At 39.8% G+C, this 14266-nt stretch overlaps 1 protein-coding gene across 1 annotated transcript in view; it reads right to left on the minus strand.

The window, feature by feature from the left end:
* CA8 (carbonic anhydrase 8) overlaps positions 1 to 14266 on the minus strand; it is a 290402-nt gene that overhangs the window by 222985 nt on the left and 53151 nt on the right. Inside the window, exon 2 of the mRNA XM_073679336.1 lies at positions 5997 to 6188. Coding sequence (XP_073535437.1) covers positions 5997 to 6188 — 192 coding nt within the window. The remainder of the gene's footprint in view (positions 1 to 5996; positions 6189 to 14266) is intronic.

The raw sequence follows: 14266 nt of genomic DNA on the forward strand, positions 1-14266 counted from the left end.
GCTCTTCAGAGTGTCCAAGTGTGGGATCAGTTGCTGTCTGATGACACTCGGCATGGTGGGAGGAAGGAGCATCAGGGTGAGGAGGAGTATGCGGTCGAGACTCACGGCTACTAAAACTTGACTGTGTGGAAGACAGACCGGAGGTGGTGGTGCCCAGGTAACTGGAAGTATTATCTGCTATCCAATGAATAACCTGTTCACACTGATCAGTTTGCAATACTGGTGTTGTAGTGTGCTTCCCTAGTAATTTGGTCAAGAAGTGGGAGCGAGAAGATGTGGCTGTTGGTTGTGGCACATTTTCACCTTGGCCACGGCCCCGTCCTCTACCCGCACCATCACCAGAACGTCCAGTTCCACATCCCTTGCCACGCGCCTTGCCCATTATAAATGAAGTAAAATAGCTTACACTCGCACTATTAATGGAAAAAGGGTAATAGAAAGGAGATTAGAACCGTGGAAGAGGAAATCCACAGTTCTATTTGTCTGGCCTACACCAGAATCTTTTAAACAGATATATTTGTGACTGAACAGACAGGGAAACACTATTACTGTTTTTTTTTACTTAAAACAGGCCAAAAGCTGGATAATACCGAGATTTGAACCGTGGAACTGCAAAACCACAGTTCTAATTTACTGGCGTATACTAGACTTTTTTAAATAGATATATTTGGGGCTGAACAGTCAGCGACACACTCATACTGTTTTTTCTATGTAAAAAAGACCCAAAATTGGATAATACAGAGATTTGACCTGTGGAAATGCAAAACAACAGTTATAGTTATGTGGCGCACACCAGACTCTTTTAAACAGATATATTGGTGTCTGACCAGTCAGGGAGACACTATTACAGTTTTTTTTTACGGCAAAAAATGCCAAAAACAGGAAAATACAGAGATTTGACCAGTGGAACTGCAAAACCACAGTTCTATTTTTCTGGCCTACACCAGACTCTTTTAAACAGATATATTGGCGTCTGAACAATCAGAGAGACACTATTACAGGTTTTTTTACAGCAAAAAATGCCAAAAGCAGGATAATACAGAGATTTGACTTGTGGAACTGCAAAACCACAGTTATAGTTATGTGGCGGACACCAGACTCTTTTAAACAGATATATTGATGTCTGAATAGTCAGGGAGACACTATTACAGTTTTTTTTTACGGCAAAAAATGCCAAAAACAGGATAATGCAGAGATTTGACCCGTAAAACTGCAAAATCACAGTTATAGTTATGTGGCGTACACCAGACTCTTTTAAACATATATTGATGTCGGACCAGTCAGGGAGACACTATTACAGTTTTTTTTACAGCAAAAAATGCCAAAAACAGGATAATACAGAGATTTGACCTGTGGAACTGCAGAACCACAGTTCTATTTTTCTGGCCTACACCAGACTCAATTAAACAAATATATTGGTGTCTGACCAGTCAGGGAGACACTATTTCAGTTTTTTTTTACAGCAAAAAATGCCAAAAGCAGGATAATACAGAGATTTTACCCGTGGAACTGCAAAACCACAGTTATAGTTATGTGGCATACACCAGAAACTTTTAAACAGATATATTGGAGTCTGACCAGTCAGGGAGACACTATTACAGTTTTTTTTACGGCAAAACATGCCAAAAGCAGGATAATACAGAGATTTGACCCATGGAACTGCAAAACCACAGCTATAGTTATGTGGCATACACCAGACTCTTTTAAATAGATATATTGGTGTCTGACCAGTCAGGGAGACACTATTACAGGTTTTTTTTACGACAAAAAATGCCAAAAACAGGATAATGCAGAGATTTGACCCGTAAAACTGCAAAACCACAGTTATAGTTATGTGGCGTACACCAGAATCTTTTAAACAGATATATTGGTGTCTGACCAGTCAGGGAGACACTATTACAGTTTTTTTTTACGGCAAAACATGCCAAAAGCAGGATAATACAGAGATTTGACCCATGGAACTGCAAAACCACAGTTATAGTTATGTGGTGTACACCAGAATCTTTTAAACAGATATATTGGTGTCTGAACAGTCAGGGAGACACTATTACAGTTTTTTTCTATGGCTAAAAATGCCAAAAACAGGATAATACAGAGATTTGACCCGTGGAACTGCAAAACCACAGTTCTATTTTTTTAGCCTACACCAGACTCTTTTAAACAGATATATTGGTGTCTGACCAGTCAGGGAGACACTATTACAGTTTTTCTTTACAGCAAAAAATGCCAAAAGCAGGATAATACAGAGATTTGACCCGTGGAACTGCAAAACCACAGTTATAGTTATGTGGCATACACCAGACTCTTTTAAACAGATATATTGGTGTCTGACCAGTCAGGGAGACACTATTACAGTTTTGTTTTACGGCAAAAAATGCCAAAAACAGGATAATGCAGAGATTTGACCCATGGAACTGCAAAACCACAGTTATAGTTATGTGGCGTACACCAGACACTTTTAAACAGATATATTGGTGTCTGACCTGTCAGGGAGACACTATTGCAGTTTTTTTTACGGCAAAAAATGCCAAAAACAGGATAATACAGAGATTTGACCCATGGAACTGCAAAACCACAGTTCTATTTTTCTGGCCTACACCAGACTCTTTTATACAGATATATTGGTGTCTGAACAGTCACAGACACACTCAATTTTTTTGGGGGGCGAGGAAATATCAAAAGGTTAATAAGGCGCGCATTTGGCCTCTGAGACCGGGGTGATAAGTCTAGCAACTTGACAAACAGGAGCACACAGGACTGTAATGCAGCGTTTGCTGGTATAACCACTGCGTCTCCTATACAGCCTGCCTGCCTGCCTGATATCTGGGATGGATATTAGTCCTAAGAAGGACTGTTTGTTTGATTTGGCAGGCTGTAGAGACCCTACACTACCTATTTCGCACTATATATCTCTCCCTAACTCAGCAGTACTGACCCTACACTGGCTGATCTGGAGAGACTGTGTCCAAGACGGCGGCGCAGTTTTAAATACTCGAGGTGACGCTGTGCGGCCAGCCAATCACTGTAATGCCCACAAACAACATGGCTGCGACATTACAGTGACTGGCTGGCAATCCCTGCATGTTCATTGGCTCTGTAAAGAGCGCCAAACGTGCAGGGCGGAAACCCGAGCTCCCGCCCGAGTAACCCAGAAATGTTCAGTGCTCGCCGAACATCCCGAGTAGCGTGATGCTCGGGCGAGTAACGAGCAGTGTCGAGCATGCTCGCTCAACACTAGTAGTGAGCACTCGATGACAATGTATTATATATACACAGTATTCTTTATTTTTATATGTAAAACATATGGGAATAGAATTGCATGACTTTTTAGAACATTATTTTTAATTTACTAGAAAAATGAATGCAAAGTTTTATGGAGGGCAATGTGGGGTCTGTCTATGCAAAACAGCTTTCATATTGAACTTTTTTATTCTTATTCATAAAGGGAAAGAATGTCTCTGAATTTCAGCTGGCATACAACGTCCTTCTCAGCATTACAACAAAGGAGTGTTTAGTGCCGGCCGGTTGTTGCTATGAATACTAAGCATTCAATTCATCAAGTTGATAAGGGTTAGACTATGCAAAAGCTTGTTTGTTAAGAAAACTTTAGCAAAGAACTGGACTATATTCTCATGTACAGCAGAAAAATAACTTAAGAAGGTTACTAATCTAGATTTGTACTTTGCAATAACTAATGCTTCTATTGAAAGACAGTACAATTCCTTTATTACTAATGACTATTAGAGATCAGTGAATTGATTCGATGTGAATCAAATTTATGTCAAATTTTGGGAAATGCACTGGACTCAGGGACTTTAAACAATTTTCGATTCGATTTGCATGAGTGATTGAATATGGCTGCCTCTATTTTACATAATGCAGAAGACTATGGACCAACAGGCAGTAGCCCAGGGCAAAAAGTTGATCCACGTGCACATGTATAAATATTGAAAAAAACAAAACTAAACCAACGTGCCGGAAAATAATCATATGTTCAATAAAAAAACATATGTATAGTTATTGTTAGGTATCATTAAAAACATAATAAATGTCAGAATACACAAACACATGGAGAAAATGCCAGATGAGCCTACAAGAAATGTATGTAAAAAAGATATATATGACAAAGGAATCACCTCAAAGATATGAGGACAAAAGTAGCCACAGAATATCAAAGGTAACACTCAAAGGCAAGATATGTATAGACAGTAAAGGTCACAGTGGACCCTAAGTCACCCTGGTAAAAAAATAAATTATTTCCATAAGAACCATGGTGGATGGCAGCTATCACATAGTATAGTACAACACATAGTACAGCTATACCATCATAACCTGTATAAAAGCCAGGGTAGGAAATACAGCACAGCAACTATTTGGGGCATCCAACTATTAATCTGTTTAGTGAAATGATGTCACAGATTAGCAATGGAAATAGAGAGAAAAAGCCAAACAACTCTGAATATACTGTACAGAGATTGTGTGTGACAAAACAGCAGTGAGGAATGATTGGCATCCATTTAGCCATAGCCACAGGCTTGTAATGGCCCACAAGGAAACAGGTGAATCTGCTGATGGGTCACTGTGCAGAGGTTTGTCCCCACCACCGAATTTGAGCAGTAGTTGGCACAATGCGCATGATTCGTATTGTACAGTGTGACAGAGTCACTGGTATGATATACGAGGGGAGGTATGTGTCACTGAGGTTGCTTTCCTGTGTGAACTAAAACCTAATAAATTTCTTCCAGCATGTTACATGCTGGGGGTTAACTCTATTAAAGGGTGTGGTTTTATGGGAATGGCAAAGAGGGTGGGAGGCCATTTCCCTACCTCCCCTCAGGGTGTGGCTGAACAAGGTTTAAATATTCAGCCAGTTTTTTTTCTCTGAGTAGTGTGTGGTCTGGAGAGGGAAGGATCCAGGCTGTGTTGGGGCTGAAGCCAGAGAGCAACACCAGAGGACTGGTGTTGCTGAGACTACACTGTGCTACATGGAGCAGGCCGAACCTTGCTTGCCAATAGATTCTGTTGTACTTTCTCTTTTGTTTTCCCGTTAACCCAGAGAGGGCCTGTTTATTAATTTTATGAGACTCTGCCGGAGTTTATGCTGCACAATAAACCCCGCAGGAAGTTTACCCGAACCGTGTGTCCTTTGTCTGCCTCTGGAGAGCCGAGCAAGTCGCTTTACCACAACAGACAAAGACATAATCTTTAACAACCTTTAACAAACTGCCCTATAGCTGAACAGTGGTCCCCCAGAGTCAATGTTACTAGTGGGAGTTGTCTAAGACTTTAACATTGAGTATATTACAGGCAGACACAGCCATTACACAGTACACAGCAGGGGAACATGTATAAGATTATCTCAGCACAGGAACATTTTTTTAACACGTTCAATTTGTAGAACTTATTTTTATTCAAAGATATATTGATTACAATTTACTTTGCTTATGGGACAACCTCTTTAAACTAAAAATGCAACAAAATCTAAGAGCTGACCAATCTAAAAATGCACCATCTTAATCAAACACTTTGATAAATTTGGGGAATTGTAGGACTGTCTAGTCTAAGTTTACGCTGTCTAAAAGTTGGACACTTTTAGTAAATTTCCCCTAATGGCATCATGCAATAGTATATGTACAATCTGTTTGCTTTCTTTTCATATGTTTGGTTATATATTACTTGAATTTCAAAAATTGAAATTCAAAATTTCAATTCAATATCATAATTTATACATAAATATTGGAATTTAGTTGCCACAGGAATTAGATTACGACAAAGACTTATGTGCATTTTAATTTTAGTTTATTTTGGTCTTTAAGCAACTAAAGTACAAAGAAAACATATCTATTCTGTCACATATTGACAAATAAAGGCATACTCTTGTACGTAAACAAACCATTTTCTCTTCTAACATCTCTTCATACTCTAGTCCGGTTGTTAGTTCACCCTCCCCTCCAGCTAGGTTATACATATGACTTTAAAATGTTTTTGGAACATACCTGATTTTGACTTTAGGAGGATCTGCACCACATGACCGTCATTAATGACATCACAATCTCGACAAACAACATAGTTTGGAGACAGTTTCACTTCTAGCAATGAAGGGTCATATAGAGCTTCTCTTGAATTTATGTTGATTGGAGATTGGTATTGTCCATTCGCCTCTGGGTAATGCAAACCCCACTCAACACCTAGGAAAAGATGCACAATTAGTTGAATTGCATTAATAATCATGATAATTAATTTATTTATGTAGTTTCTGGGATATCCACAGTTTATCTTCTACACTTTTTTATTTTGGAAAAACATTATTTTGGTTAGTAGATTGAGTAAAAAGATGCTCTGGACCTTATTCAGGCAGCCATGTCGGTAGTCTGTGGCCACTGGACAAGAGCCCTTCAAACCTCTTCCTATCTGCTGGCATCCCTGGCGCCTTTTCTGATTATCAGGACCGACATAATGTAATGAGTGCATCTCTCCAAAGCAATGATGTCACACTGCACTGGGCCTAATAAGAGGTTCTGGCGATGCCGGAGAGTAGGAGGAGATTCACAGGGCTCTGGTCCAGCAGACACCGACTAAAGATATGGTCGCTGAACTAGCATCCTGTAAATTTTAAATCAATTGGTCAGTCCTATGTATTTAAATACACATAAGTCATGTATAAAAGAATTATGTGCCTTAGTTTTTCACTCTCAATGTGTCAAAGGGGTCAGCAGGATGCAGTTGGTGTCTGTTGAGCAACAGCTTGATCACACAAATGTAAACTCAGCTCAGCCCCATGACTGATAATAAAACTTATTGTATGAAGTAAACTTCAGGTAGATTACTGGCGGCAAATTGCATTCTCAATTTATTCACCAGGTTGGTAAGACACTTGTGGCAAATTTATTATAAACAATAGGTAAATCAATTACCCTATTGTGTTCAATGAACCACCAAATTTCCAAAATGAAATATGTTCATCCTGGGCAAATCTGAACACAAAACTCCAATTAATGTTCAAATTCTATATAGAATCAGCTCTTCCCCTCACAGTTGATGAAGGAAATCTCATAGTGGAGTCAAAATCTTGCAAAATCAAAGTAAAAATTATAATACTGGGGGAAATCCACTATTTTGGTTGAACTGAAAAATGAATTGAAAATCAATCTAAAAAATGTAAAGCAGAGCTATTTAGTCTTATGTGCAGATTTAATATGTGAAATTTGTTAAAAGCCCAATTATGTCTTAATGTAATTAATTTACATATTTAGGTCTTCTCCCTCTCCTAGACTGCCCCTCCTCTTTTCTCTATAGTCTTTCTTCTATCTTATATCCACAGTTTTGCTGTGCTTCTTCATGCACACTGCGTTTCCTTTCTGTCCTCAGGTTGTATCCAGACATTCTCACCTTTTTCCTTTCAACATTAGACATTTGTGCCCATCAGAATAACTCCATCTCTTCAGTTCGCTTCCTGATAAAATTGTGGTGCCTGTTAATATATCTAATTGTAGGTCCATTTTGGTCCTTCTCCCACCATTTGTGTTTGTACATTTATTGATTTGTATTGTCTTCCTCATATACTTAAAGAGGACATTTCACTACTTTATTTATTTGTAACTACATATTTCCTCATAAAGTAGCTGAATAGCTGATTAAAACAGTTTTTTATTTTTATTTTTTTCATTTATACTTTGCTGTGGAGATATAGGCTTCTGAATTTTGGTGTCCTCTATATGAAAATGTTCCCTTCTATCAATAGGACAGTAACAGAGATTCATCTCTGGGAGTGTTTATTTTTCCCCTGCATGGTGCTACCCAATCATAAGAAGGAAGTGTCATACAGGGGAAAAAAAGCCCATCAAGAATGTCAAAACGTGCTTTTTTCTGTTTGATCTGGTGAAACTGATGTGAGAAAAAATGTGATGGCACAACTAATAATATGTTATGAGCTACAGTCAAGCATATAGAAACAATCAATGGAAAAGAACAAGTAAATGCAAAAAAGGTCTGCACATCCAAAAATAAAAGTTTATTATGAAAAAAATAACAAATAGAACACAGTGGTTAACACAGTTAAAAAACATCAAGGGTGCATATGAAAACATATCAAAGCTCAAGATAATGAGCAAGGATAAACCAAGACCTCACACCAAACTAATAAATCCAGATATAAAATTGGAACACACACGAATAAAGACAATACCCCCAATAGTGAATAATAATGTAAAACAAATACAAAAATCTTAAATTAATGGGCTTCTATCGTGTGTAATGTTTATATGCCTCAAGTGAATGATGAAAAATAAGAAAAAAAAACAGCTGAAAATATACAGCGGTAACAGTAACATGTATCGAAAAATAGAAAGATAACCATGCATGTAAAGAAAATAAGCAGAAGATAGGCTGTAAATTATATTGACATTAATCCATGAACAAAAAAATGGAAGCAAATTATCCAACCACATCTGGAGAAGAGGAGGTGGACAAAAAAACATGCAGCGCTGCATACATTGGCTTTGTCAGGTTATCTTTTCCATTTTCTAAGTCATGTTAGTGTTACCGCTATATATTTTCAGCGATTTTCCTTATTTTTCATCATCCCCTTCAGGAATATAAATGTGAAATTCAGAAACCCATATCTCAACAGTAGGCAGTTAAAAATAAAAAAAATAAGAAGTGAAAGGTGTTCTTTAATTATTATGTTGCTACAGTATATGCTGGCAAAATTTGTAGACATCTATGTGTTATCCTTCTCCAAGTTAGATTATTTGCATGATTATTTAGATCACACCATCAAACTGAAAAGTGTCCGATAAAAGGAAAACTGTAAAATGTTTCTTACATTTCACAAATATGCTGAAGCTAGCGGCATAGCTAAGGGTTCAGCTCGGCAAAGCGGGGGTGGGGGTGAAACAACTTATTAGGCCCTAAACCGGTAACCTTGATTACAACTATGTTGGCACACCAATATTACCACCATGTGATGACATGTAGTGGTAGATACCAGTGTTGCAGAACATACAAGTGATTACAGTATATTTAGATATAGTGACTTACAGATAACGTTCTTTTTGATGGAGTCGTTCATTTTTCACGTCTTTTCCTTTTGGCCCAGACCAACAAGACAACTTCTTCTAGCCACGACTCGCCTGCAGCGATTACAACAGAAACACATTTGTCTTCTCACATTTCCAGCACCGTCCACATCTTTTCCCAACCCGCACAAATGCCTCATCCTACTGATACCTTAATACCGAGCCACTGCTGTCATATGTGTATGTGTCCCTATTACTGCACCTTCTGTTTGGCACAAGAACAGTGCTCTTCTTAGTGCACCACATAATAATGCCCACCACTGTGCCCCTTATATAGTAATAATGCCTCCTTTTCCCTAGAATAAAGTGTCCACAGTTTGCCCCTTTGATGGCCACAATACTCTGAGTGTCCCTATAACAATAATATATCTCAAGTGCCCACTTAAAATTTAATAATGTCCACTGAGTGCCCCAATGTACAGCTCCTCTATACACAGCTTGAGGGGCCAACATCTCCCTTATACACAATATAATGCCCCCATAGCTCCCCTATACAGAGAATGGTGGGCCCACAGCTTCTTTATACAGCGTATGATGTCCCAACAGCTCCCCTATACACAGTATGGTGGGCCTACAGCTCCTCTATACATAGTATGATACCCCAACAACTCCACTATACATAGTGTGATGTCTCCACTGCTCCCCAAAAACATAGTGTAATGACCCCCACAGAAACCCTCCCACTGTATAATGGCCCCAAACTGTTTAATGGCCCACACACAGTATAATGGCCTCCGCAGTAGTCCACACACTAGCCCTCAAACTGTATAATGGCCCTCGAATTAGCTCCCACGCTGTTTAATGGCCCCCACAGTAAACCCCAAACTGTATAATGGCCCACGCATTATCCCCCAAACTGTATGATTGCCCCCGCATTAGCCCCAAAACTGTATAATGGGTCCCGCAGTAAGTCCCAAACTGTATAATGGCCCCCACATTAGCTCCCACACTGTATAATGGGCCACACATTAGCTCCCACACTGTATAATGGGCCACACATTAGCCCCCACACTGTATAATGGGCCTCACATTTTATAAGGACCCCCACAATATTCCCTGTAATGTATGAGGGCTCCCCACTGTTTCAGGGTCCCCCGTTTTTTATGATGCCCCCATAAGTTTTAATTAAAGGAAAAGAACATTATATACTCTCCTAATTAGGGATCTTGACGACTCCACCAGCAAGGCTCAGGCTGACCAACGCCGATGCACGCACAGAATTTCAAAGCGTCCTGCGTGTGCGTTGGCACCTCAACTGCTCTGTAGACCACAGACCACAGGCTTAAAGCAAACTGCGGTCTTCAGAACAGAGAACGGAAGTGCAGGGAGGCACTCTTTGCTCTACAGTGGGGCTTAACTTTATCGGCGTGCTGCGCACGCTGATACAGTTAAGGGTGGCGTAGCTCTGAGTAGGCCCCTCTGAGTGCAGAGCCCAGAGTGAGTGCATCCTCTGCCCCTCCCCCCGGCAGCTACGCTACTGGCTGAAACCATACTATTAAAGTATCTTGGTATTAATGCACCACAATAATTAAAAATATAAAATGTGAAAAGCAGAAAGTTGTAACAATCAAAATGCTTCCACAAAATCTTTCTATAAATAACAGATCACAGAGAAAAATGCACAACTCAGCGCTTTAGTTATCTGGTTATACTTGATGGATAGCACAGTAAGTCACCAAGTCTCCGCAGACCAGTCACCATCATAAGGAATTTACATTGACACATTTTTATGTTGTGTGGTGTCATATTCATCAGCAGACAATGTTTGAGTTTCTATGTTTCACTGTTTAACTTCTATTTTTGGCAAGACTTCAGCACATCGCACTACAAAAGCTGTAAAGCTGCTGTCTGCAAGAGTAATCTCATGAGTAGAGCAAGTTCAATGGTTCAGGGTCAAGTGTTCTAACACTACTTTAGATGTTCATGTCTATATTTACCTGTAGTGATGGATTGGGCTGTTAAAGGGTTACGGGTACAATGAAGTAGGAGAAGCAGATCCAGCTCACTGGACATCAAGGTAAGTAAAAACGTGAAATTTATTTAGTCCAATGTTAAAATCAGGAAAATCTTGTGCAAATGCATCAGTACATGCTGTCCATAATCCATGTGTAGGAAATGGGGGGGGGGGGCATGGGATAAGGTGCCGATTTACCAGAAGCTTTTCGAACAACACATGTTCTTAAACTTGGTATAAATGTATAATAATTATACCAAGTTTAAGAACATGTGTTGTTCAAAATGCATCTGGTAATGGATTATGGACAAGATTTTCCTGATTTTAACATTGGACTAAATAAATTTCAAGTTTTTACTCACCTTGATGTCTGGTGAGCTGAATCTGCTTCTCCTACTTCGTTGTATCTGAGTGCCTGGCAAGCGCTGATTGCGAGCTCCTAGACTAATCAAGTTGCTGGAGGGTGAGCTGGTTACTTTTCTCTTACTTATTATGGGTACAATGCTTGTCCACTCTCTACTACCTGTATTTCCTCAATCTACGGCCATGTTCAAATGTTCAGTATTTGGTCAGTATTTGACATCGGTATTTGTAAGTCAAAATCAGGAGTCGAAAAATCAGGAAAAGTATAATAGAAACACGTCACCACTTTTGCATTTTTCACCCACTCCTGGCTACAAATACTGTTGTAAAATACTGACCAATCCTGAACGTGTGAAAATGGCTTAAATCAGAGGCCCGGATTGATCAAGACTGTCATTTTTCACACTGGTCTAGATGAGAGGGTTGAGATGCAGTGCGAGGTGTCCAATTCATTAGGAGTGATTCCAGTCAGTGACTGGAGTAAGGTTTGTGGCATAAGGAATGCCACCAATTGTCATAAATTTGATAAGTGAGGATCGCCACACCCCACATTGAACAAAAGTCACATCATTTTTATACAGCCTCCCATTGTGCAAAAAAATTGCTGCTTTGACCCCGGCTGCAGCCTTGTGTCACGTCAAGTTCCGGGAACCCAGAGGCATGACCCAGTGACATGCACCCCCCTGATTGATGGGCTCTAGCTGGCGTTTCACCTCACGCCACAGCCCAGCATCCAGCGCACGCTAGAAGCCAATGAACGCAAAGGAGAGGGAAAGCGCATGCTGGGTTGTGACGTGTGGTGAAATGCCGCCCACAGCCCATCAATCAGGGGGGTGCGTGCCTCTGGGTTACGCCTCTGGGTTCCCAGAACTTGACGTGACATCAGTGGATGTCAGAGCAGGCTGCAGCCGGAGTCACGTGATGCCTGGTGAGCAGTCAGCAATAGTGCAGCTCACCAGGCACTTATAACAACAGAAGGTAATTAGAAAAAAACTTCTTTCCAAAGTTTAAATCAATGGGGGCATTGTTTATAGTAGTGGACAACCTCTTTAAAATTAATTAATTTCGTCATAAAAAGTTTCATGTAAGCTTACTCATACAGTTTGAGGAGGACTAACACAGGAACCGTACAGATATAGATGCATCAGCTCTGCTATCTTTTGGTTAATATTTTTTTTAATGGCAGACTACAGTAATTTATGCACACTGAGGGATCTATACCAGATCACTCAGTGCGTATAGGCTGCCATGGTTTTCGGCAATGAGATTCCTGTTTACACAGGAAAATGTACCACCGAGAACGATGATCTTTTGTGCAGCACAAAAGATCATTCCACCCAATGAACGAGCATTTTGCTCGTTCATCAGGTTATCAACTATCTGTTTACATAGCAAGATAATCGTTTTTAACAATGCTCATTCACCATTATCTTGCAGGGTAAATGCCTCTTAACGATTTACTAACACAAATATGTCAGGAGAGGTGATGGCTCCTGACTCTACCTTTGCTTTATACTTGCAACCTCCCTGAATTTTCTGGGAAAATCATGCAGTTTGCCTAAAGGAGGGACTTAAATGTCTTGATTTTTCTTTGTAACTGTTGGTTAGTATTCAAGGAGAGGATTCTACAAACACTCGTATAGTTGGATACATTGTTCATTATATCTATCCTTTTGTAAAAAAAAAAAAAACTTTTACCACACTGTTTTATCTTTTTTACCATATATATTTATATTGAATAGAGACTGTAAACAGAAAAAATAATTGGAATGAAATAAACCATCAAAATTGAAGAAAAAAAAATCAATCTTTTGACCTCCATCTGGTGAATGAATATATTTAGTTAGAAGGATGGGAATTTTCCTGGCATACAAGGTAAGTGTATATATGTGAACATCCCTTAAATCAGTTGGGTTTATGACCCACAAAGTAATTCACTCCGGCCCCTGGGCATATTCTAGGGGACCACAATGCTTGCAAAACTACTTACACTGAGAGCACACACACGTATGCATACAATGAAGGATTACATCTTGATGCTGGCCAGTGCCAGCGTGAGGATGTTCTTTCTGGGCAGAGTTAGCATACTCTATGCTCCTGTCCTGGTGGTGAAGGCAGTAGTCACAGTATCTCCTATGTAATGTATATGCTCCAGCCCCGGTGTATCCTATGTGGTGTACAGTATATGCTCCAAAGAAAGTGTTTCCTATGTGATATATATATACCAGCCTCAATGTCTCCTGTGTTATTTATGCTCCAGCCCCAGTGTCTCCTATGTGATGTATATGTTCCAGTCCCAGTGTCTCCCATTTGATGCATATGCACCAGCTCCATTGTCTTCTATGTGATGTATACAGCAGTCTCAGTGTCTCCTATCTGATGTATAATTAGTCTCACTGTCTTCTATGAGGTTTTTGTACAGCAGCCTCAGTGTTTCCTATAAGATATATATAAGCAGCCCCAGTGTCTCCCATATGATGTATATGTTCCAGAGACAGTGTCTCCTATATGATGTATATCCACCAGCCCAAGTTTCTCCTTTGTGATATATAAGCACCAGCCCCAGTGTCTCCTTTGTGATATATATGCACCAGCCCCAGTATCTCTTATGTGTTGTTTATGCTCCAGCCCCAGTGTCTCCAATGTAATGAGTCTGTGTCCATCACCTTAAGTGTGTCCATTGCTTAAGTGTGAGTAATATGAATTAATCCTAAATAATATGATGCATGCAGACTGTACCCTATCTGCCACCATCACACTCTAATCAGCATCTGTTTATCCATTCCTCTTACAGGTACGTGACTCAGCTTTCCCATCCTGATTTCCATGCAGATTTCTCTCTCCCTCTCTGCTCCTATATACTAATGCTACG

The sequence above is a fragment of the Phyllobates terribilis genome, unplaced genomic scaffold (genome assembly GCF_046119375.1).
Source record: "Phyllobates terribilis strain yellow unplaced genomic scaffold, ASM4611937v1 Scaffold_4__5_contigs__length_816908805, whole genome shotgun sequence".
NCBI classification, from domain to species: Eukaryota; Metazoa; Chordata; class Amphibia; order Anura; family Dendrobatidae; genus Phyllobates; species Phyllobates terribilis.